Here is a 23738-nt window from a genome sequence, read left to right on the forward strand (position 1 = left end):
ACTCTGGACCAGCACCTGCCTTGGGCTCCAGACCCTCATCAGCCCACACACATTGGGCTCTGGACCCCCATCAGTCCCCATGCTGAGCTCTGGACCAGCATCTGCATTGGGCTCCAGACCCTCACCAGCCCCCTGCACTGGGTATTGGACTCCCACCAGCCTCTGCTGTGCTCATGACACACACACAGGCTCTGGCCCCCCACCAGCCTCTGTGTTAGGCTCTGGACCAGCACCTGCCTTGGGCTCTGGACCCTTACCAGCCTCTGCCTTGGGCTCCAGCTCCACAAGATCCCCCATGGGCACAAGATGCTTGACAGAGGAAACAAGCAGCTCATGGACCTGGCCACTGGACCCCACCACCCCCTTGCAGCCCCCTCCTTTCTCATGGGACCCCAAAGCTGCTCCCCACATGCTGCCAGGCATGAAAATGGGTCAAGATCCAAGTGAAATGGGTCAGGATCCAAGTGAAATGGGTTGGGGTCTAACTGTCCCAAGGAGTGACTGCACCCCCAACACAGCCAGGCTCACACAGCCCCTTGGGGGTGCCCAAATAAATGTACATAACCCCAGCCCTGGGGGTGCCACTTGTCCCCCCTCTCCCTTTCATCCCTCCCATTGCAGCCACCAGCTCCAGTAACTCCTAGGGGAAGGTTCCTGGAGGTGAACCAAGCTCCAGCCCCTTCTCAGCTGAATTTATTGTCTCCCCTTGATATTTTGTGCTTAGCCCCCCCCAACCCCCAGCCCCAGGCACACACAGAGGTGTAGATATAGAGATCTCTATATTTATATATATATATATATATATATAGGCACAGAAAGCCTCCTGGTGCTTCCCAAACAGCCACTTCTGGTCCTTACTGGGGGGGGGGGGGAAACACCAAAGAAGCCAACTGGAAGGAGACTGAGGTGCTGGCTGCAACACAAGGACACAGACAAGGGGACATGGCCGCTTCAACTCGCCCCCCCTGCCCCCACACCTCCCCCAGGCCATGCCCCAGCTCAGCTCCACACCCCAGGAGGCAACACTTCACCCTGGGGAGAGTCGGCTCAGCTCCTCCCACAAAGTTCCCCTCTCCCGGGGAGGAAAGCGAGGGGAAAGCAGCAAGAGAGGCTGGAGGCAGCAAGCAAGGGTCCTGGTGCACCAGGATTTGGGGCGACACCCCCTACACACACACCCCCCACCCCCAATCCTGCCAGCCGGGTGGGGACAAGTTGAGGAGCAGCAGCAGCAGCAGCAGCTTGTCCCTGGAGCTGCAGCCCCCGGGGACCTGCTGACATCATGAGGAGAAGGTTGGGGTGGGGGGAGGGAGGCGGTGGGGGGATTTGTTGTCTCTTCACTTGGCGCTTCCCCCTCCGGAGCCGTGTGGGAGGGGGCCGGGGGCTGGGTCTAGTCGAAGCCGTGCCAGTCGCTCTGCTCCGAGTCGTACTCCAGCTCGGCGCCCACGCAGCGCACCCCGTCCAGCAGCATCGGCGTGCCGTGGTGCCGGTCTGTGGGACACCAGGGGGCAGTGACCGCAGGGCCACCGCGCACGGCCGCAGCCTGCCCGCTCCCGGGGCGCCTCTCGCCCTTCGCACAGCCCGGAGGGGGCGTTTTGAGGCTCGCAGCTGCTCGTCCTCCCTCCCTCCCTCCCTCCACAGCAGGGATGGATGGTGGCCCCCTGTCCCCGGGTGACGCCAGCAGAGCGGTCACTGTCCTGACAGGGTTCAGCCCCTGGGGTGCCAAGGCTCAGCTGCTGCAGTGCTCAAGGTGCTGGGACATGGGGTGGGGACACGGTGAGGTGGCAGAGTGGAGGATGGATGCAGAGAGCATCCCTGGCTCTCCAGAACCAGCAGAAGGCAGCAGGTCCCCAGGCAGGACTGCCAGAGCTCCCTGTTCCTGGCTGTGCTGGAGAGGAATTGCTGCTCCAAAGCCAAGGAACTGGCCAAGACCCCCGGCCCACTGCCCGCTGGCACTGGCAGACCCTTACCCATGACACGGGCTTGGACCACCACCTTGACAGAGGCCCCCTCGCTGGTCTCACTGGCCAGGACCATCTCCTCCTTCAGGACACCCTCCTTGTGTGCTGTGTACTCACACTTCACGCTGTGACCTGGGGACAGAGACAACTTGAGACCTGGCTTTCAGCTGCCTGCACCCTCCCTGCCCTGCCTGCACCCTGAGCAACACCAGCACAAGCTCCACTGGGCTCCCTCCCAATCCTGTGCCTCGGTTTCCCCACCTGTGAGGCAGAGAGGAGGATGCTGAGCCTGGGTGAAGCACAAAAAACAACTCCACAGAGATGCAGTGGAGCTTCTCAGCACTGCCCTGAGGGCAACCCCAGCTCCTCCAGCTGCCTCTCACAGGATCTGTGCTCTAGACTCTTCACCAGCTTTGTTGCCCTTCTCTGGACACTTTCCAGTGCCTCAATGTCCTTCTTGGAGAGAGGGGCCCAAAAGTGCCAGGTCTTGCTCCTTGCAGGGCAGAAGGGATATGGGAAGACCCCCTGGAGCCTCCAGCCCGGTGAGGGTGAAGGTTGGCTCTGGCCTCATGTGCCTCCCCCCCCAGTGCAGGGACAGAGCTGGCAGGGCTGAGGGAGGAGGCTGTTTGATGTGAAGAAGAAAAAAGCCCAACGTGCAAATAAAGGAGAGGCAGAAGGTGAAGCCAGCTCAGGCAGACCCCAGGTCAAACCCCTCTTCAGCAAAGGGCTGAGGAGCTGGAGGGCAGCAGGGCCAGGAGCCCAAGGGGAGCTCAGGGCTGGGCAATGCTTCCTGTGCCCAGATCTGGCAGCTCCACCTGCAGTGGGGATGAAAGGTTGTACCTGCAGGCAGGAGGAAGTTCTGAGCTCCTTATCTCCACCCCACGCTCACCTGGGGCCGTCCTGTCGCTGTGCCTGTGCCAGATCACAGCCCCAGCCACCAGCCCTGCCATGGCTGCCACTGCAGCCAGGAGCCTGGCACCGCCTGGCAAGCCTGGCAAGCTCCATCCCTGCCTACAGCTGAGGATGTGGGAAGCAGAGCCTTGAGGGGAAGCTCAGCTGGCACCAGGACCCCAAGGACCTTGGGGACAGACAGTGGTGTGAGGCAGCAGCCTCCTCTGGGTGCCACCAGAGCTGCTCAGGGTCCCCAAAGGGCTCCTTTCCCCAGTGCCTGGCCCCATGCCCGGGCTGAGGTGCCAGCCTGAGGTGGGAAGCTTCAAGCAAACAAAGCTTAAGTGCTTTGCTGGGCCGGGGCCAGCAGCAGGGTGGGAAGAGCCACAGCCCAGCCCTGCCCCGGCAGGGGACACAGGAGAGCCACAGCCCAGCCCTGCCCCGGCAGGGGACACAGGAGAGCCACAGCCCAGCCCTGCCCCAGCAGGGGACACAGGACAGCCACAGCCCAGCCCTGACCCGGCAGGGGACACAGGAGAGCCACAGCCCAGCCCTGCCCTGGCAGGGGACACAGGAGAGCCACAGCCCAGCCCTGCCCCGGCAGGGGACACAGGACAGCCACAGCCCAGCCCTGCCCCGGCAGGGGACACAGGAGAGCCACAGCCCAGCCCTGCCCCAGCAGGGGACACAGGACAGCCACAGCCCAGCCCTGCCCCGGCAGGGGACACAGGAGAGCCACAGCCCAGCCCTGCCCCGGCAGGGGACACAGGACAGCCACAGCCCAGCCCTGCCCCGGCAGGGGACACAGGACAGCCACAGCCCAGCCCTGCCCCGGCAGGGGACACAGGACAGCCACAGCCCAGCCCTGCCCCGGGCAGGGGACACAGGACAGCCACAGCCCAGCCCTGCCAGCCACAGCCCTGCCCCCAGCAGGGGACACAGGAGAGCCACAGCCCAGCCCTGCCCCGGGCAGGGGACACAGGACAGCCACAGCCCCACGGAGCCAGAGGGGACAGGCAGGCAGGAACAGCATCCAGCAGCTGCTGTCCACTGCAGCTGCTGGCACAGGACCAAGGTGTCCCAAGGCACTCTTCCTCAGAGTGGATCCTGGGTCCCCAGGGTGGGTGTCACCCCGCTGAGGGGGGCACTCAGCTGCCCAGCCAGCCCTGCTTCCCGCTCCCACAGATGTGCTAGCGGCAGACACTCTGAACCAGAGGCTGGTGCTTCTCAAAGCAAGCTCTGGCCCCCAGCTGCCTGTGGGTTCTGCTCCAAACACTCACAGCTCCTCTCCACCTTCCACCTCCCAGACTCAGCTGAAGCCAGCAGCAGACTGAGGCAAAATTGGGACCAAAGAGCATTTAACCTCCTGGCTGCAGATGAGTTATGCAGGGACACAGGTCTGGAGCTACAAAGATGGGGCTGGGTACAGGCTGAGAGCACAGGATGGGGCAGGAGGGACCAAGCAAGACCAAGGGCTGGGGGAACTGGGAGGGAAGCAGGGAAGAGCACCCAGCAGGACCCCAGCCCTGCTTCCAAGGGGCTCCCAGTACGGACTGGATCAGGGCTGAGCTGCCACAACATGGCACAAACCACAGCCCAAGCTGCCTCTGCTGGTGTTGCAGGATGTTCTTCTCCAAGACAGGAGAATCAGCAGAGGGCTGGAGGCAGACAGAGAGGTGACCCCCCCTGAGCTCCAGCCCCTCGGTGTGGGCAAGGAGCAGACAGAGCAAGAGCTAAAAATACCAAACACGTCTGGGCTGAAACACCACAAGAGCTGCTCCTTGAGCAGGCAGGGCAGGGCTGGGCATCTCCAGGGAGGTGTGGGGGAAGCACAGCTCCCTGCTTCAGGGGGTAAAGCTCTCTGAGGCAGAGCTGCTGGGATGGGACCAAACCCAGCCTCATCAGTAGTGGCTGCAGCAAGACTTGTCCCGAAAGCCCCACGGGCCGGGGACAGCCTGAGCAGCCTGCTGTGCTCAGGGGGAAGGATGAGGACCATGAAATCACTGAGGCTGGAAAAGACCTCCAAGAGCACTGAATCCCACCTTTAACCCAGCACTGCCAGGACAACACCAAACCATGGCCCTCAGCACCACAGCTACACAGCTCTGAAACCCCTCCAGGGATGGGGACTGCCCTGGGCAGCCTGGGCCAGCCCTTGGCAACCCTCAAGGGGAAGAAGTTGTTCCTCATGTCCAACCTAAACCTCCCCTGGTGCAACTTGAGGCTGTTTCCTCTTGTCCTGTCACTTGTTCTGGGGAGAAGAGACCAACCCCCAGCTGGCACCAGCCTCCTTTCAGCTGTAGAGGTCTTCCCTCTGCCTCCTTTTCTGCAGGCTGACCAACCCCAGCTCCCTCAGCTGCTTCTCACCAGACTTCTGCTCTAGACCCTTCCCCAGACTCACTGCCTTTCTCTGGACACACTCCAACATCCTCAGTGTCCTTCTTGGAGTGAGGAACCCAAAACTGAACCCAGGACCTGAGGCTGGTCTCAGCAGTGCCCAGTGCAGGGGGATGAGCCCTGGCCCTGCTGGCCACACTATTGCTGACACAAGCCAGGCTTGGGGTTTGGAAGGCACTTTGGAGGACCCTCACCTACCGAGGCCACAACATCACAGCAATAAAATCCATCCCTGGGGGCTGCTGGGGGGCTCTGGGCTCTCCAAGGAAGAGGAATCATCCTCCCATGCCCAGCAAGGGCTCAGCCCAGGACCAGAGGGCTGCCAGTTGCTTCCCACCCCACAGAATCACTTGGTTCATGCTCCCCACATGGCCCCAGTGTGAATCAGATTCCCCTTGCCACCCTCACAGGCACTCAGGGAGGGTACCTCTGGGTCTTGCAGCCAGCCCAGGCACCCTCTGGTGGCAAGTACCCAGCTCAGTGGGTGGAAGCATGGGCAGGGGCTGGGAGCCAGCACAGCAACCACTGTGGGGACAAAGGGAGCAGGGGGGGCACATCTTACCTTCCGGCACGGGCGTGATGCTGATGACTCGGAGGTTGGGGTTGGGGAAGGGGACAGCACAGAGATCCTTCCCCAGCCTCTGCACCAGGGGCAGGAGGAAGGTGATCTCATACTTGTGGAGGATCTTCAGGAATCCCACCTGCAGGGGAAGGAGGGGGAGCACACTGTGGGAGCCACACCACGCCTCAGGTGGGCACTGAGCCACGTGGTGGTGCTCCCAGGCTGCCATCTGCCATCATCCCATCCCACCCCAGAGACAGGCACTCAGCAGGCACCTAGGAACCCAGCGGGGAGGGGGGAGTGGGGGAGCAGCAGCTGGGGGGGGGCCATTTCCACAACCCTGGGGGGAAATGTTAACAGATCTATCTGTTCTGGCTGCACAAGCAGCAAAAGAGCCCAGGTTTGGGCAGGGCCCTGGGAACAAGGACCCTCTGGTGCTGCAGGAGCAGAGAAGAGTTCTCCCAGCGTCTGGCTGCTGCTCCCGGTCTCCCAAAGCCAAGATGACTCCCAGAGCATGTCTCCAAATGTCATGTGTCAGCTGCCATGATGGAAAGCAGAAGCCTCTGGGAGCTGGCTGCCTCCAGAGCAGGATCTGTCTCCATCAAGCTCAGAAAAAGCCATTTTGGGAAGGGAGCAGCCAGCTCCCTGCCTGCTGCGAGGCTCCGGATCTGCGGAGAGCACGGAGCAGAGCCAGGGTCTGACCTGACCAAGAGGACAGTCCCCTTCCTGGGGAGCAGCTGCTGGCTCTCCCCTTCACACATGCTCCAAGCTGCACCTCAACCAGCACATAAATACATATGAGAGACACATCTGTCTGTTTTGAGAAGAGAGGCTGGCTCAGATGATCCTTGAGGCCCTTCCAACCTGGGATTCCATGATTCCATCCATACACAACCCAGACATAAAACATATGTGCTGTGCTTGCACATTCCTGGCCATCAGCAGCTCCAAGGCACCACTGCAACACAGCAGCTGACAGAAAGGACAATCATGGAATCATTTAAGGTTGGGAAAGAGCTTTAAGATCATGGAGTCCAACCCTTAGCCCAGCACTGCCAGGGCACCACCAAACCAGGGCCCTCAGCACCACAGCTACACAGCTCTGAAACCCCTCCAGGGATGGGGACTCCACCACTGCCCTGGGCAGCCTGGGCCAGCCCTTGGCAACCCTCAAGGGGAAGAAACTGTTCCTCATGTCCAGCCTAAACTTCCCCTGGTGCAACTTGAGGCTGTTTCCTCTTGTCCTGTCACTTGTTCCTAGGGAGAAGAGACCAACCCCCAGCTGGCTGCAGCCTCCTTTCAGGTCACAGCATTCTCAGGATGCTGAAGAGAGTGAAAGGATCCATTTTTGTTTCACAGCACCACTTTGATTCACAGAATCCTTTTGTGATTCACAGAATCACATGCTGGGGCATGGTGAAGGCTGGGATGGACCTCTGGAGATCATCCAGTCCGACCCCACTGCCAAAGCAGAGGCACCCACAGCAGGCTGCCCAGGGTCACGATATCCAGGCAGGTTTGGAGACTCCACAACCTCTCTGGGCAGCCTGCTCCCCCAGGGCAAAGAAGAACGCTTTTGGGGGAGGAAAATGTTCCTCATGTCCAATCTAAACTCTGAAGGCCATGGAAAGATGCTTGGTGGCCAGCCCTAGAGAACCTTTACTCCGCAGAGGACGCAACAAGAGTCTCCTCCCGCCTCCGAGAGACACGCAGCAGGGTGCAGGCTGCCCCCCAGAACCTGCTGAGGAGGCAAAGCTGCGTGGTTGATCGTGGCCCTGGCATGCTGAGGTGGGCAGGGTGGCAGGTGGGCTGGCAGTGCCAGGGAGGAACAAGCAGTTCCCCTCCCCGGCGAGGCACGTGCGGTGCCGGTGTGCCCGCAGCACGCTGCCTGGCACGGGAGGGGAAAATAATAACAACCGCCCACGGGCTGGCAATTGCTAAGCAATCCAGCGCCGCTTTTAGGGCGAGAAGCCATCATCCCTCACCACTGACTCAGAGCTGGGGGGGTGCTCACAGCGCTCTGCAACGCCACAGCTACCCCACTGCTCTCCCAGGAGGGGCTTCCTGGCGCGTTGGGATGCAGGAGCTGGCATCCTGCTGGGGGAAGCGGCCCCCGGCGCAGCCCCAGGCGGAGGATCTGCCCCTCTGGGTCACTGCAAGGGGTTCATCTATCACCCAGCCCCTGGTGCCAACCTGCTGCTGCCTGGGGCAAGAGGCTGTGGGACAGGGCCAGCAGCTCACACTCAGGTCTGCAAACCCAGCAGGATGACATACGAGGTGTCCTTAAAGGTGGCTCCCTGTGCCCACTGCCACCACCAGCCCTTGGCATGGTCAGGTAGCCACTATCGAGCCTGAGCCCACACCAGCACCCTCCCACAGCCATAGGCACCCCAGACTGTTGGATGTGGCCCCACAAACAATGCACAGATCCAGGCAGCAGCAAGACAGGCTGGGGGCATCCCCTGAGCTGCCCCCCAGCTTGTCCCCCAGGCTGGCAGAGGTTGGGCAGCCGCAGGAATCAGATGCTACAGGGGCAAATCCAGAGCCAAGCACCCAGATGCCCTCAGGAGCATCACAGCTGCCCATGGGGAAGGATTTGGCTTCTTGGGGGTGCTCCCAGGACTTGTCCAGGTATGCCAGGGAGATAACAGGGTCAGAAACCCCCTCCCCCTAACCTAAGAACTGGGATGGAGATGGAGTGATGTCCAGATGGGCAGCAATGGGAACCTCCCTGGAGCTGCTGCCCATAGCTCAGGGGGCTACAACCGGGCAGCTCTAGGGAGGGCCACCCACTCCACAGAGCCACAAGGACAGACCCAGCCGCACTGCTGGGTGCAGGGCCGGGCCAAGGTGGCGAGAGGACCCCCTCCCCGGTGCCCCAGGTGCCCACCTTGATGAGGAAGCTGCCATCCTTCTCCTGCGTCACCATCACGGCCGAGTCGTGGAGCTTCTCGTCGAAGTGGACGTGGCCGTGGGCCCCCTCCGAGGGCTGGCTGGGGGCGAAGCGCACGGCGCCCCCCTTGGCCTTGCTGCCTGCGGGGGGAGGAGAGGACAGAGCCTGGCTGGCACATCCTGCCCGCCTGGCACATCCAGCCCGTGCCCCTCCGCTTCCCCCAGGCTTGGACCGAGGCTGGAGCGCTGCTGGTCACCGAGGGCCCCAGGTTCCAACCCCTCCCACTGCAAACACATCCAGCACCAGCAGCTGGGGAGGGGCAGACAGACCCTGGTGACCAGCAGCCACAGAGAGCCTGCCTTCAAGCATGGGGGAGTGCATGGACCTGCCCCAGACCATGTCCAGAGGGTCCCACCTGTCCCCTGGGCTCAGCAGCATGAGCTCGCTCCCGTGGTCTTCTCAGCACAGAGTGGGATGAGTGGGGACAGGAGCTGTGCTGGAAGGGGACATGCACAGGGACAAGGACAAGGGCAAGGACAGCTTCCCACATGGCCCAGGGTGCTGGGCAGGCCTCCAAAGCTGTCCCAGGGTGCTGGGCAGGCCTCCAAAGCTGTCCCAGGGTGCCGGGCAGGGCTCCAAGGCTGTCCCAGGGTGCCGGGCAGGGCTCCAAGGCTGTCCCACGCTCCAAAGCTTGCTGGCATCTTGCAGAGCAAACCCCAGAGGAACCCAAATGTGCCACTGCCCTGTGAGGACAGGCACCTGCCTGGGGGCACTGAGGTCCCCATGGGTGGTGGGAGCCCACACAGAGGCAGAAACACCGTGGGTGTTTTCACGAGCATCTTTGCAACGAGCTCCCTGTGGGCTTCCAGGGAAAATCAGCCTCACAGGATCACTGAATTGCTTGCTTGGAAAAGACCTTAAGAACATTGAGTCCAACCACAGCCTAACATCTCCCTGCACACAGCTGTTAGACCACGTCCCTCAGCTCCCCCTCCAGACATCTGTTAAACCCCTCCAGAGCTGGTGACTCCACCACTGTCCTGGGCAGCCCTGGTCCAGTGCCTGAGGACCCTCTCAGTGAAGAAATTCCTTCTGATACCCAACCTAACCCTCCCCTGGTGCAGCCTGAGGCCATTTCCTCTCATCCTGTTGCCTGTTCCTTGGGAGAAGAGACCAAGCCCTACCTGGCTCAGCCTCCTCTTCTCCAAGCTGAACACCCCAGCTCCCTCAGCTGCTCCTCGCCAGGCTTGTGCCCTAAACCCTTCACTCAGCCTCACTGCCCTTCTCTGGACACGCTCCAGCACCTCAGCGTCCTCTCCTCCCGGGTGCAGCCCAGGGAAGCCCCAGTCTGGTGGCCTATGGCATCCATCTGGCAGCAGCCAGGAGCAGCTTGCTGCTGCCTGCTCAGAGAAAGGCCTCTTTGTGCCGGGCCGGGCACGCCGGGATGCCACAACCGGGCATTGTTCGGCCGGGCAGCTGGGCACGGATCCCTGCCCCGCACGCAGCACAGACCAACAGGCTGGGCAGGGGGATGCAGATGGGACCCTCCTCACCAAAACACAAGCAGCTCCTAGCGCACAACCCCTCCACCACAGGGCACAGCCCCCACAGAGCCTTTATGGGTGCCACAGGGCAGGGTGAGCCCAGGGACGTGCATGGATCCTGCAGGCTGGCCAGAGGCTGCGGTGCTGGGCAAAGACCCAGCCTGTGGCTGCCACTGGAGGAGCCAAACCATGACCACTGCCAGGAGACTGGTGAGGGAAGTCCCAAACGTGGCCAGCAGATGCTCAGAATGGTGTGTGGAGAGACCCTTGGGAGAGGAGGTCAGAGGAAGGGAAAGAGGCAGCCAGGCTCCGCGGGCAGCTCTCCCAGGAAGCAGCTGCCCCGGGAATGGGGTCACCCCCTGGCACACATCCCAGTGGCCTTGGGAGGCTGCACTGTGCCATGACCCCATCCCAGCTCCCAGGGGGCAGGGTGGAAGGGGCAGCAGGATCTGCATGAAAACCTCATTGTGGACTAAATGAGTGTCCTGCATGCAGCCAGCAGCGAGGGGAGGCACAGGCAGGGGTACAGGCAGAGATCACCCAGAGCTGCTGTGTTTTACCTCAGGTCCCACCACAGGCACAGCAGGAGGGGCACCAGGATGGGTCAGACCCTGTGCAGTCAGTGTGCCAGCAGCCAGACCGGTGCCACACTCTCCAGGCACCTAAGGGGTGGTTTTGGGGTTCCAAACCTCACCCTATCACAATGGGGCTCCGACCCACACCCCATCGTGGGGGCCACAGTGGGGGACACCTGCCTTGCATGTGTCCACAACAATCACCAGCCCTGGAAGCAGATGCCACCTTCAGAGCCACCGCGCACACCCCGAAACGAGGGTATCACCCCCCAGGCAAGACACAGCTGGGAGCAGGGAAGCACCTGGGCAGCTCAAGGCTACCCACACATCATGCTACCCCCTCCCCCCCCCCAGCCTTCAGCCCCTCTCCCCCACACTGCTGGGAACAAGGCAGCCCAGGGCTGGCAACCAGCCTGTCCTTTGGCATTGCCAGCGAGGGACCATCGCCTGGCCCTCATCCCACCGGCAAGCCAGAGGATGCTTCACCACCGGCTGGAGGAAGGAGCCCCCAGCATGGAGCTGTCCCACATCCCTGCAGCAGCGGGGAAGGAGCTGCAGAAGCCAGAGCTGTGGCCGGGCACACAAAGGGAGACACAATCACGCCCAGCAGCAGCACAAAGAGTCTCTTCGGTCTTTGTCTCGGCGAGGCGGAGAGCCGGGAGCTGCTGCCGCAGGGCACCTCAGGCCAGCAGCCTCCCGGGGTCCCCTCCCGGGCACAGACAAAGCCCGGCACAGCCAGAACCTTTTGGAGTCCTCCCCCAGTACAGACAAAGCCCAACACTGACAGAGCCTTTCTGGGTCCCTTCCCAGCACCAAAAAAAAAGCACCCAGCTCCCTAAGCCCAGCACTGCCACAGCCTTTTGGGGGCCCCTCCCAACACAAAGTACCTGGTTCCCCAAGTCTGGCTCTGCCAAAGTCTTTTGGGTTCCCCTCTCCAGGAGCCTGGCATTGCCAGAGCATTTCCAGGAGGCAGATGGGGTCTGGGAGAGGCCAGAAGCACCCCAGCAGCACCCTAGCACCCAGAGCCTCCAGCAGCCGCCCTGCCTGGGGTGCCAGGGCTTGCATCGATCACCAGAGTAGAGACCGTGGCTAAGCAGCACCAACAGCACCCCACCAGAGCCCCCACCCCTCCACAAGTCCCCTCAGTGGGTGTTCACTGGCAACTTGCAGCAGAAAAACAGCAGCAAAGTCCCCCCAGCCCTGTCCCCACGCTGTAGGCTCCATAGCTCAACTGCTCCCTGGGCACAGGGCAGGCAGCTCCAGGCAGCCTTTGCATCCCTGGCTGTGGGTAGAGGGACCCACAAAAAAGCCTGAGAGACCCCCTATCAGGAACACAAGACCCCCCAGAAGGGCCACAGGCAGAGGAAACCCTCCAGCAGGGGCACAGGACGCCCCTGGCAGGACCACGTGTTGAAAGAACCCCCCCAGCAGGACCACGGGCAAAGGGAACTCCCTGTCAAGGCCACGAGAGCCCCCCCTGGCAGGGCCACGGGCAGAGGGACTTCCTCAGCAGGGCCACAGCAGAGAGGCTTCACCAGGAAGGAGCATCGAAGGTGGAGCCTGGCCCCACATCACCCCAAGGACCCCAGGAGGGAACAAGAAGGGGGTGGGCAAGCAGGAGGGGGATGCCAGGAACTCACCCTTGCTGGCCGTAGCCATGTGTCCCTGCAGTGGCTGTCCTTGTGTGACACTTCAAAGGCAGGGGCAGGAGGCCATCGTCCAGGGCTCCCGGAGCTGGGGAGGGAAGGGGCAGGGTCAGGCAGGGGCAGGCAGAGGCTGGCAGGGCTACCGCTGGCTCCGGCTGGGTGCCAGGGCCAGCCGAGCAGCCCGGACACGGCGGCACCGTACGGCTGTGACTCCGGCACTGCTCCGGTACAGACCGACCAGGGAGGAGCCTGCCGGCAGCTCCTCGGCTTTGGGCAGCGGCAGGCAGTGTGCCAGGGCCTGCGCCCAGCACTACGCCAAGCTGTGGTGGGCGCAGGCAGGGCAGGATGGGCAGCAGCCCCTCTGCCTGCTCCACCGTGAGACTCGGCCAGCAGCAGCTCCTGCTCTGCCAGCTCCCAGGGGTGCCAGGGAAAGGTTGGATTCACACCCAGGACAAGACCACCGCGTCTCCAGCAGCGAGCCGAGCGTGCCTCGTGCCTCAGTTTCCCTGTTCCTCCCCCACAAAAGGCTCCAGCAGCCACCATGCCAAGCCCTGAGCTGAGGGAGCCTTTACTGGCTGCCAGCAAGGGCCCAGACCCCACACCCAGACTCCCTCAAGCCCCTTCGCCCAGGCCTGATGCCGCCTCCACAGAGCTGCAGCCCCCCGGGATAACAGGGGCTCCCTCCCAGCACCCTCAGCCTCGGGGCAGGGGGAACGGCTGGAACTGGAGTGGGAGTGAGAGGGCTCACCTTCCACCTGTGGCTTTGAGATCTGACACCCCAAAGATCCCTTCGATGGAAGCTGAGCCTTAAACCTCCACCCTGGGGCTCACCCAGACCCACAGGAGTTGGAGGGCAGGGGTGGGGGGAGGGCAAAACGAGGTGGTAACACCTATGGACACCTGGTCCTACCAGTGGTGACCCCAGTTCCACCAGCAAGCACCCAAGAAACGCAGCAGCGGGAGGCAGGTGCCCAAAACAGCTCTGTCAGCAGCCCAGCCTGCCGAGCACAGGGAAAAAAAAGCATCAACAGCATCAGCTTTGGGGGAAACAAGATAAAAAGCAGCCAAGCTGAAAGGATGAGGACAGGGGGTGACAGACCCTTGCCGTGGCCCCCATACCCCGGGCACTGCTACCCAAAGATGAGATGATCCAGCCTGGAAAAGATCCCAGGATCTTGGGATGCTTCAAGAGACGTGCTGGGAACACTGAAACGTGTCCGTGGGAAGCATGAGGCAGGAGGAGACCCCGAGCAGGGGCACGGCTCCCCAGGAGAGTTGCGGCAGGGGGGCACAGCCCAGGTGCATCCAAGCTGAGGCAAGGAGTGGGAACAGTTTGGGGGCCAGGGTGGGCAGCGGCAGAGGTGAACGGGAGGCCCACGGGCCACCCGTGTCCTTGAGGGGGTCAAGACACACTCTTCGTCTGCAGCCCCGTGGTGGTGAGCACGCCACGGATCGCATCAACAGCCCCGCGCCAGCACCGCCGGTGGGGGGTCCCCAGCGCTCAGCCCCTCCCCGAGGCTCCCCAGCACGCCGAGGCCGGGGCGAGGAGCGATAGGGAGGTGGCGACAGTGCCCGCCCGCCTCTGCCCCCCCACCTACCCGCCCCGAACAGCACCGAATGGCCCCAATCTGCCTCCGCCATCACCCGCGTGGCCCCGGTCCTCGCCACGCGTGGGTGTGGGGGTCCCCTCCCTCCTCCTTGTTTTCACTCCCCGTCCCGGTGCTGCAAGAAGGAACGCGGGGATGGACTCCCAGACCCCTGCACCAGCGACTGGAGCGGGCGGGCGAGCATCCTGCCTCAACACACCGGGACACCGAGGAAACCGGAGATCCCTCCGGGACGATTACACCGAAAAGGGGCAAAGATCCCCCACAGTCCCGGAGAATAGGAAAGCCAGAGGGCAGGTGTCCCTCCGGGGCGGTCCGTCCCCAATCCTTCCCCAGCCTCGGCCCCCCCAAGGTTCCCCACGTCTCTCCCTCACTCACCCGGGCCAGTACGTCCCGGCCGCCGCCGCCGCGCTCCCCGCTTCCCGCTACCGGGACACGCCCCCTTCCATCCCATTGGCCAAGACACACCCCCCGCCCGTCCCATTGGCCTGATTCTACCACGGTCACACCCTCTGGCCACGCCCACCGCGGCTGTCCCTCCCCGCGGGGGGCGGGGGTGCGCCACAGGGGGGCGGGGATTGTTGCCAGGGGGCACGGCCAAAGGCCGCGGCAGCCAATAGCGGGCGGGCGCGCACGGCTCTAGGGCGCCACGTGTGGGCGGGGGGGGTGCGTTGCGCGGCGAGGCGGACTCGATTCCCCCCCCCCCCCCCGACCCCTGGGCGAGGCGGTTGCCCTGGCAACCTGTTATTGATCAGATTCTGGTGTTCACACCCAGGTTTCCAAGTCTGGCCGAGCTGTGACGCAGCTCAGGTCGGGCTGCGGGCCCGGTCGGCGTTCGGAGACGGCAAAGTGAGGGAAATGCTCCCCAGAGCGTCGTTTTTCCGTTTAAGGAAAACAAAACACACAACAAACCAGCAAAACTCACCCCAGAAAGGGGCTCATGGAGGTCTTTCCCCCGGGAGCCAGAGCCTGCGTATCCCTTTGCCAGAAGGTGTCAGGGAGCAGAGGGTGGGAAAGGCGACTGGGACAGGTCCCACCGGGAGAACGTCACCGGATCCCTTCCAAAGAGCACGTACACCCACCTGGGAATAATGAGGGGGAGGCAGCGGCGGGCCCCCAGGCAGCCAGGAGCCGTCCCCATTGAGAGCAAGGTCAAGGAGAGCAGGCAGGGCTGGGTCACACCAAAAAGAACATGGGACACAGGCCATGGGACACCCCAAGTTCAAAGCTGATATTCCCCTGCTCGTCCTACATCCTCCCCCGGGCTCCAGCCACAGCCTCCGGATGCCAGAACACTTCAAACGCCAGGATTCCGTTCCCAGGCTTCCAGTCCCAGCTGTGGTGTCACCTCCAGCACGTGTGACATCACACACAGCTCAGGGACACGCCTTGGGAAAAACAACCAACATCTGGGTTTGACCCTCATAGGGCCACAGGTGACCTTGGCGAGGTGACAGGCACAGGCACGTGGGCAGTGCCAGGCTGAGGCCCAGCCCTGCTGTCCCCAAAGAGGTCTGTGTGAGCAGGCACGGATTTTCTCAGAGATTACAAAAAAATACAGAGATTTGGGTAAGAGATTAAATTCCAACATCTGCCAGCACAACATCTTCCCCGGCCCGGGCAGCTGAGCAGTGTCACCACGCTGCCACCAACAGTGGTCCCTGAGGTGGGCACAGCGTCCCCGCTGCTGCCTTTGCCCCCTCTGGCTTTTGCTCTTGAGCGTCCATCCTGTGAACTGGGGCAAGGCAGAGGCGCTGGGATGGCTCCTTCCAGCTCAGCAGGAGGTGCCATGGGTGGGAGAGGTGGGGCTGGCAGTGAGGGGGGGTCTGCTCACTGCTGGTGGCACTGAGCTTGTTGGAGCCGCCGGCTGAGGTCATCGATCCGCACGTTCTTGAGCTGCAGCAGCTGCTCCAACCTCGCCACCTTCAGCTGTAGGATCTGAAAGGAGACCCCCCCCAAACCCCCAAGATGGGTTTTGGAGCTCATCCATCCACCCTAGAGAGGTTCTGTGGGGAGCAAGAAGGGTCTGCCTGACACAGGGGGGGCACAGTGAAGGACGGGGAACGCAGGGCCAGGCTGGTGTGGCTACTGAGCAGCATCTGCTGTCTTTAACCACAGGAGGAACTGAGGTGAGGGAGCACCAGTGCCAAGTTTGGGGTCCCTCTTCTAGCTCCCACCCTCAGTGCCTTCCCAAAACACAACCCAGGAGTCCCAGCTCCCCACCAGGACCTGGTGGCAACCCTTGCCATCCAAGGTACCCCGCAGCATTCCTTGCACTCTTCCAAAATGGTCCAGCTGAGATGTTTTCCAGCAGAAAAGCCCCAGTTTTAGGCAGCCCAGAGCCAGTGCTGAATAAAGTCCTTGTTTCAAAACCACCCACTGCTCAGAGGCAAATCTGGGGTGCCCAGAGCCTGGCTTGCACCCCAGGATGGTCCAAGGGCCACATGGAGAGGGTTTGTGCCAGAGAGTGCCACCAGAACACATTACAGAGACAGAAGTAGCCCTGGAGATTGATGTCACTGAGCAAATGCTTGTTCAGGTGTCCACCACCATCACTGGGGAGGCAAAGGGAGGGTGTCCCTGCCCTGGAGAGGGAGGCTGGACTCACCTGGATGGTCTCCTGTGCCAGACGCAGGGCCTGCTCCCTCTCTGCCAGCTGCAAGTGGACATCAGTGTCCCCTGGGGACACCCTAGACCAAGAAAGCAAACACTGGGCCAACAGATGACCCCTCCAGCAATGCTGCATGTAGCCCACTGAGCTGTACAGGCCATGGGGCTCAGACACAACCAGCTCCTCCATGTCCTGTCCCACACATGGCACAGGGGACACCTGTGGGGACCCTCTGAGCCCTGTCCCTTGAGAAACGCCCAGGAGGGGCATGTCACCCTTACCCTGCAGCCCTGGGAGCCTCCTGGGCACAGCCTCCTCCTGTGCCACCCTTCACCTTGCAGTGGCCTGCAAAAGGCAGCAGTTAGCCCATGACCTGCCCAAGCAGCTCTGCCCACCCCCTCCACAGGGACACCCCCTTCTAGCAATGTCCCTTGTCCCCCCAGTGCTGGCCAGGCTCATCATTTGGGTGGCCCAGCACCAGACAGGGCTCCATATGCCCCCAAGGGACCAGTGAGATGACAGTTTGGGGTTTGGACTCAGGGAACACACAGCACAGCCAAGATGGGACCCTCCTGCCCAGCATACCTGTCTCCAGGTAACTGACCTCTTCTGGCACTGCCTGTCCACCTGAATCCTGCAGGGAGAGGAAGGGCAACACCCATCAGGCCTGGCCATGAGCTGTGGGTCACTCACCATCTGCCTCAGGTCAGGCTTGCTCCACAGCCACAGCCCTTCCTGTAGCCAACTCTTTCTCTCCAGAGTCACTGGCAGGGACACCCAGGGCCAAGCCAAGGCTGCAAAGCAGCCCCGTGATGGCACACAGTCGCCATCTGAGGCCTTGCCACCCAAGCAGCTCCCACACAAAGGGCTGCCCTGCCTCACATCTCCCCACAGTGCTTCCCCATGGAGCTGGCAACAGGAAGATCATGGAATCACAGAATTGGGTTTGTTTGGAAGAGATCTTTAAGATCATCAACCATCAGCACAGCACTGCCAGGTCACCACTAAACATGTCCCACAGCACCACATCTGCACAGCTTTTGAATCCCTCCAAGGATGGGGACTCCACCACTAGGTGCAGCTGCACCAAGACCCAATAGAGAAGGACGATCCCTGCCCAGGTCCTGCTGGCCACACTCTTGCTGACAGAAGCCAGGATGCTGTTGGCTTTCTTGGCCACCTGAGCCCACTGCTGGCTCCTGTTCATCCACCTGTTGACCAGCAGCCCCAGGTCCTTTCCCAGGCACTTTCCAGCCACTCTTCCCTAAGCCTGGAGCATTCATGGGATTGTTGTGACCCAATTGCAGGAACCAGCACCTGGCCTTGGTGAATCTCATCCCAATGGCCTTGGTCCACTGCGTGGCAGCAAGAATGCCCAGACAGCAGTGAGATCCTCACGATGAGGAGGTGGAAGCACTCAGGGGGACAGTGATGCCCACAAGGACCTCTGGAGCTCAATCCATCCCTGTGCTACTGACCACTCCGTGGGGTCACGACTTGCCCTCATCTCCCTCCAGCCCATGGCACTTGGCACTTAACAAGCAGGACACAGCACTCTGGATGCCTCTCTTTCCCCAGGCCCTGTTGGCCTGGCCTGGGATGGACAGCACCTTGCTCTGCTTCTGCTTCTCCTCAATCTTCTGCCGCAGCAGGAGGAGCACCTGCTCGGCCGTGCCCGGCCGGCTCTGCACCACCTGCCGGACCACATCCTCCGGCACACAGAAGTTCAGCTTACTCAGCACTTTCCTGAAAGAAAGAGCCAAAGGAGCACCCAGGAGGGCAGGGAGCTGGGCACCACACTGCCTGCAGCACCCTCAGACGAGGGGGAGCCCCGCTCTGGAGTGACCCAGCTGAAGCTAGCCCTGGTTTGTGTTGGAAGGGCCGTGTCTCTCCTGTGCTGAGGGCTCCAGAGCCGGCCCCAGTACCGCAGGTAGGACCCCAGCAGAGCGGAGCCGAGGGGCAGAATGCCCTTCCTCCACCTGCTGCCCACGCTGCTGGGCATGCAGCCCAGGGCACGGTTGGGCCTGGGCTGCGAGTCCATGCTGCCTGCTCGTGTCCAGCGTTTCACCCACCAGCACCTCCAAGACCTCTTGCAGGGCTGCTCTCCAGCCCCTCATCCCCCCAGCCTGGACTGATACCCAGGCTTAGCCCAGGCCAGGTGCCGGACCTCGCACTTGGCTTTGCTCACAAAACTCACACGGGGCAGCTTCTGGGGTCCCAGCCCCTGCCCCGCTGCTCTCCAGCAAGGACACACAGGGTGGCACTCTGCAGGCCACCCCTCTGCAGTGCCCTCGGTGCCCGGGGAGGCAGGGTGGCCCCCCAGTACCTGTTGAGGTGTCCCCAGTTGGCCAGTTTCTGCGGCGTGGAGCTGCTGGGCACGTAACTGTGCAGCTGCACCATGGTGGGGAAGAAGAACTTCACCACTTCTGCCGCCAGCACTGGGGGAGGAAAGAAGGAGCCGGGCGAAAAGGTCACCCCGGGACCCCCCACCCCGGGCACAGCCCCAGGCCCGGCCCCAGCCGGCGCCCCCCAGCCCCACCCCCGTCGCTGAAGTCCCGGGCGATGTTCCTGCGCGGCCGGGACAGGGGCACGGCGTCCAGCCAGCCGTAGAGCTCTCGCAGCTCGGCTCCGCCGCTCGCCATCAGGCCTCCCGCGGCCGGGCCCGGGCGTCCGCTGCCGTGGCAACGGCTGCGCGAGGCGCGCCGGGAGCGCCGCGTCGCCGGGCAACCGGTACCGGCGCGGGGGGGATGGAGGGCACCTCCGGGGGGCATCCAGACCAACCCCCCCCCGCTAAAGCAGTCACCCACGGCAGCTGGCCCAGGGTCACAGCCTCCGGAGCAGGCTCCGCAGCCTCCCTGGGCAGCCTGCTCCAGGGCTCCGGCAGCCTCGCCGCGAAGTTTCTCCTCCTGTTCAGAGGGAACCTCCTGGGGTCCAGTCTGTGCCCACTGCCCCTTGTCCTGTGTCCGAAGAGAGTCTGGCCCCAGCCTCTTGCCCCCTGCCCTTTAGCTCCTGCTGAGCATTGCTCAGCTCCCCTCTGGGGCTGCTCTTCTGCAGGCTCTCAGCCCCAAGGCTCTCAGCCTTTGCTCCTCACAAGGATGCTCCAGGCCCCTCCGCAGCTTTGCAGCCTCCTCTGGACTCTCCCCAGCGGTTCCCTGACCTTCTTGAATTGGAGAGCCCAGAACTGGATCCAGGACTCCAGCTGTGGCCTCCCTAGGGCAGAGTAGAGAGCAGAGACTCTGCTGCTCACAGGCTCCTTAATGCCCCCCAGGGTCCCATTGGCCTTGGAGGTGAGGGCACCTTGCTGGCTCATGGGGAACTCGTCCACCAGCACCCCCAGGTCCTCCTCTGCAGACCTGCTCGCCAGCAGGCTGACTCCTCACCTGTACTGGTGCAGGGGGGCTGGGGATCCTGAGTGTTGGAGGTCTGAGAGACTCTGAGCAAGGGGCAGGGGGGAGGGTCTGAGAGTCCTGGGAGAGGGGGATCTGGAGGGCTGACATCACAGCTGGGGTGGACACCTGAGAAGAGCTGCACATCTGCCCTGGGATGGACACCACAGCTGGCTTAGACAACAGAGAAGGATGCCTTAGCTGGGATGGGCACCTCAGCCGGGGCAGACACTCCCTGTAAATCCCACCATGGGGCTCAGACAGCCCATGGGGCTGCCCCACTGCCCAGGCAGGAGCAGGCAGATTACATCCCTGCAGGCAGTGATACCGGGGCTGGGCGAGACGCTGGCGACGCCGATAAGCCTCATCGGTGTCTCCATCCCAGGCGAGGTGGGATGGGGACAATGCAGAGACAGGGCCTGGTGATGGGGAGGGTTATCTGCCGCTGTCGCCTGCTCCCTCGGCGTGGCAGAGCCCGGAGCTGGAGTCAGCAGCTCTGCCAGACTCGTGCCTCAGTTTCCCCTCCCCTGGTTTTGCTGTGACGTGAGGGAACAAGGAGGTTTCGCCCCTGGTCTGCTTCTCCCTGCAGGTAAAAGTGGGCTGCAAAGGTCTGTTCGGGGCCAAACCAGCACCAACTTCATCCTGTTGAAGCACAGCCACCCCCTGCAGCATCTTCAGCCTCCCCTGGGTGCAGAGCAGAAACCAGCAAAACAGGAAGGGGGGGACAGGTGGAGACGCCCTTGCCCCACCCCGCCACAGCTTCCTTCCCCCGCAGCTGACAAGGAGGCTCCAGGGCAGGGAGGTTTTGCCCCAGGAGCCTCAGGACCTTCTGGTTGCACCTTCTGAACTTGCCCAGAGCCTCTGCCATGGCTGTGGGTTGTGGCTGTGCCGGCAGAGCCACATCCCCTGTCACTGCCAGCCATGTCTTGTGCCACCATCGCTGCCAGCCCCTTGGCATCTCACTGCCACCCTCCTCCTCCTCCTCCTGCTGCGTTCCCCAATGTCTGAAACGTTTAAAACCCCTCAATCCCCACTCAGAGCCACCACATTTCCAAGCTGGAGCCGTGGCTTTGGTGGCCCATGGTGACACAGAGTGTTGCTGCCCGTGCAGGACCGTGGGACCCCTGGGATGCTCCATCCTCCAACCACAGGACACCAGCAGAGCAAGAGCCAGACGCTGGTACCCTCCTCCTGCATCCCCTCTCACTGTGCCACACTGCACCTGGGGCCCACAAGATGCTCCATCCCTTAGCCACATGGCACCAGCGGAGCAAGAAGCAGATGCTGGTGCCCTCCTCCTGCCACGGCATCACCTCAAGCCATGCCATGCCATGCGTGGAATCCAGGCCCACCCTGGTGAGGAGCTCAGCAAGGCAGTGGGTCACCCTCAGCCACCCTGTAGGGTAGGAACCATCCCCCCCCCTGCTGCCCTCATTAATTAGAGTAATTTCTATGGCAGCTCATGCTGTGGGCTCATTAAAGTGAACCCTGCAGCCACTCCACACCGTGTCCCACCACTCCAGCCAAAAGCTCAGTGACACCCCTGGGCAAACGGGGGGCTCCAGCAGGGGCTCCACTGTTCACCCCCCTCCCACCTCACCGTGGAGAGGAGCAGATGGAGCTTGTGTGGGTCCTGCTGTAGGCAAGGGAGTCTTCAGCCCCCCCTCAGCCCCGGGAGGCTCCAGTCCCCGGGGAGGGCATGGAGGGCTGGGTGGCTTTGAGGGGAGTGGAGAGGGACACGGCTGGGGGGACACGCATGGAGGAGTGCATGAGTTGGGGTGGGGGTGGATGGGCACATAGCAGCAGGAGGGGCACAGGCAGGAGTGGATGGGCTGGGGTGGGTGTGGGGATGTGCACGGTCGGGGGGGCACGGGGAGGGGACATGGCTGTGGGGCACATGGAGGGGTGCACGGCTGGGAGGTGGAGCAGCTTCTGTTTGCAGCCCACCAGGATGGATGGCTGGAAGCAATTAGAGCTCTTGCTGGCCAGTGATGACTTCCCGTAGCCACCCTGGAGTGCTGGGGGCCGGGGGGGGGGAAATCTGTCCCCACTCTAGGTCATTCTGGGGGGCTGTAGCCCTGCTCTCCACACCCCGGGGACCCCCAGCAGCACTGACTCCCAACTGCACCGGGATGTGCTGGGGTGTTCCTGGAAGGGTTGCAGGACCCCCATGCCTTGCCCGGCCCCTCCCCAGCCGGTGAAGCTGCACACACCCCCTCCCCCCCCCCGCATACCCCTGCCCCGGCTGGGCGGGGGTCTCCACCTCGGTCAGCCCCTCCCCTTTTCTTTTGCCCACTGAAAGGGAAGAATGGGGTTGGGGACAATGGGTGACAGGCCACCCACGCTGCCACTGCCCAGCGAGGTCCTGCCCCCCCTGGCCAGACTGGAGACCCCCTCCCCAGACAGCAGGGGGGCACTGGAGGAGGGGACTGGGAGCTAGGTTTGGGGTTCGAGCAGCGCCGTGGCCTGGTGGCACATGGCTTGGGCACCAGGCAGGAGGAGTTGGGGGCACCCAGGCAGGATCCTCGTGTCGGGGGGGTGGGGTGCCAATGGGGCGAGGGGCAGCCTGAGAGCTAGTACAGGGCTGAGGGGGGGGACATGAGAGGACCGTGGCTAAACACTGGGACCCCTCAAAGCTGCCCCATTGCTCATGCATGCCCCCCCCCCAGCCATGTGCTTCTGCATGCCCTCCCTCAGCCATGAACCCCTCTATACCACCAGCTGTGCCCCTGCCGTGCTCCTCATCCACTCTGAGCTATGTCCTTTCATGTCCCACATCCCTCCTGTGTGCCCACCCCCCACAGCCCCCCAAACCCATGCCCCTACTGAGCCACGACCATCCCCTTCAGGCTGTACATGCCTCCTCTGTAGGCCATGTGCCCCCTCCCCCCCTACCATGTGTCTTCCCCCCCCAGCCACGTTTCCTCCTAGCTATGACTCCACTTCAGGCCACATCCCTCTGTACCCCCCCAACCATGTGCTCCCTCAGCCATGCCCCCACTTTGGGCCATGCCACCCTCCAGCCATGTCCCCCCATCCCTGCTGCAAACCCCTCTGTGCCTTCCCCCCACTTTAGGCCACGTCCCTCTGCAACCCTCCAGCCATGCGTGTGTCCCCCCAGCCATACCCCCACTGTGGGCTGTGCCCCCTGCAGCCACATCCATCCCACCCCTGCTGTACCCTGCCAGCCATGCACACACCGCCCTCCCCTCCCCCCCCAGCTTTGAGCCATACCCTCCCCAGCCATGTATGTCCCCGAGCCCCCCCCGGTGTACCCCCCCCAGCCATTCCCCCGCTTTGTCTTTTGCCCCCTCCCCCCATGTGTCCCTCTCACGCTGCTGTCCCCTCCTCCAGCCATGTGGTACCCCCCAGCCATGTGTGTCCTCAGCCGTGCCCCCACATCGGGCTGTGCCCCCCTCTGCCCCCAGCCGTGACTCTGCTGCCCCCCCCAGCCATGTGTGTCCCCAGCCGGGCCCCCACATCGGGCTGTGCCCCCCTCTGCCCCCAGCCGTGACCCTGCTGCACCCCCCAGCCATGTGTGTCCCCAGCCGTGCCCCCACGTCGGGCTGTGCCCCCCTCTGCCCCCAGCTACGACCCTGCTGCACCCCCCAGCCATGCCCCCACTTCGGGCCATCTATTCCCCTCCGCAGGCCGTACCCCCCCGGCCATGC

At 63.0% G+C, this 23738-nt stretch overlaps 2 protein-coding genes across 2 annotated transcripts; both read right to left on the reverse strand.

Annotated features, from left to right (window-relative positions):
* Window positions 1-1188: 1188 nt before the first annotated feature.
* Window positions 1189-14512, reverse strand: ADISSP (adipose secreted signaling protein). The gene is made up of 6 exons (XM_054172383.1): window positions 14449-14512; window positions 12458-12551; window positions 8696-8838; window positions 5806-5944; window positions 1968-2090; window positions 1189-1488 (listed from the first exon to the last, which is right to left on the reverse strand). Exons 2-6 carry the CDS (start codon window positions 12474-12476, stop codon window positions 1388-1390), a joined length of 525 nt encoding a protein of 174 aa, XP_054028358.1. The 5' UTR covers window positions 12477-12551; window positions 14449-14512; the 3' UTR covers window positions 1189-1387.
* A 1208-nt stretch (window positions 14513-15720) lies between these two features.
* SPEF1 (sperm flagellar 1) lies at window positions 15721-19341 on the reverse strand. Its single transcript, XM_054172103.1, has 7 exons — window positions 19221-19341; window positions 19008-19119; window positions 18262-18427; window positions 17267-17315; window positions 16963-17026; window positions 16679-16760; window positions 15721-16008 (listed from the first exon to the last, which is right to left on the reverse strand). The coding sequence occupies exons 1-7, from the start codon at window positions 19321-19323 to the stop codon at window positions 15901-15903; spliced, it is 684 nt and encodes a 227-aa protein (XP_054028078.1). The 5' UTR covers window positions 19324-19341; the 3' UTR covers window positions 15721-15900.
* Between the last annotated feature and the right edge of the window lie 4397 nt (window positions 19342-23738).

Source organism: Dryobates pubescens, chromosome 23, assembly GCF_014839835.1.
Source record: "Dryobates pubescens isolate bDryPub1 chromosome 23, bDryPub1.pri, whole genome shotgun sequence".
NCBI classification, from domain to species: Eukaryota; Metazoa; Chordata; class Aves; order Piciformes; family Picidae; genus Dryobates; species Dryobates pubescens.

Excerpts from the sequence above, each read along its gene's own strand:
- ADISSP (XM_054172383.1), bottom strand. Across the intron at positions 5,945-8,695 it reads ATGGCAGCTTCCTCATCAAG|GTGGGATTCCTGAAGATCCT; the intron begins GTGGGCACCTGG and ends CTTCCCCTGCAG. Across the intron at positions 2,091-5,805 it reads CATCACGCCCGTGCCGGAAG|GTCACAGCGTGAAGTGTGAG; the intron begins GTAAGATGTGCC and ends CTCTGTCCCCAG.
- SPEF1 (XM_054172103.1), bottom strand. The coding sequence starts at position 19,323 with ATGGCGAGCGGCGGAGCCGAGCTGCGAGAGCTCTACGGCTGGCTGGAC. Across the intron at positions 17,027-17,266 it reads GGTCAGTTACCTGGAGACAG|GCCACTGCAAGGTGAAGGGT; the intron begins GTATGCTGGGCA and ends TGCCTTTTGCAG. Across the intron at positions 16,009-16,678 it reads TGGCACAGGAGACCATCCAG|ATCCTACAGCTGAAGGTGGC; the intron begins GTGAGTCCAGCC and ends GTCTCCTTTCAG.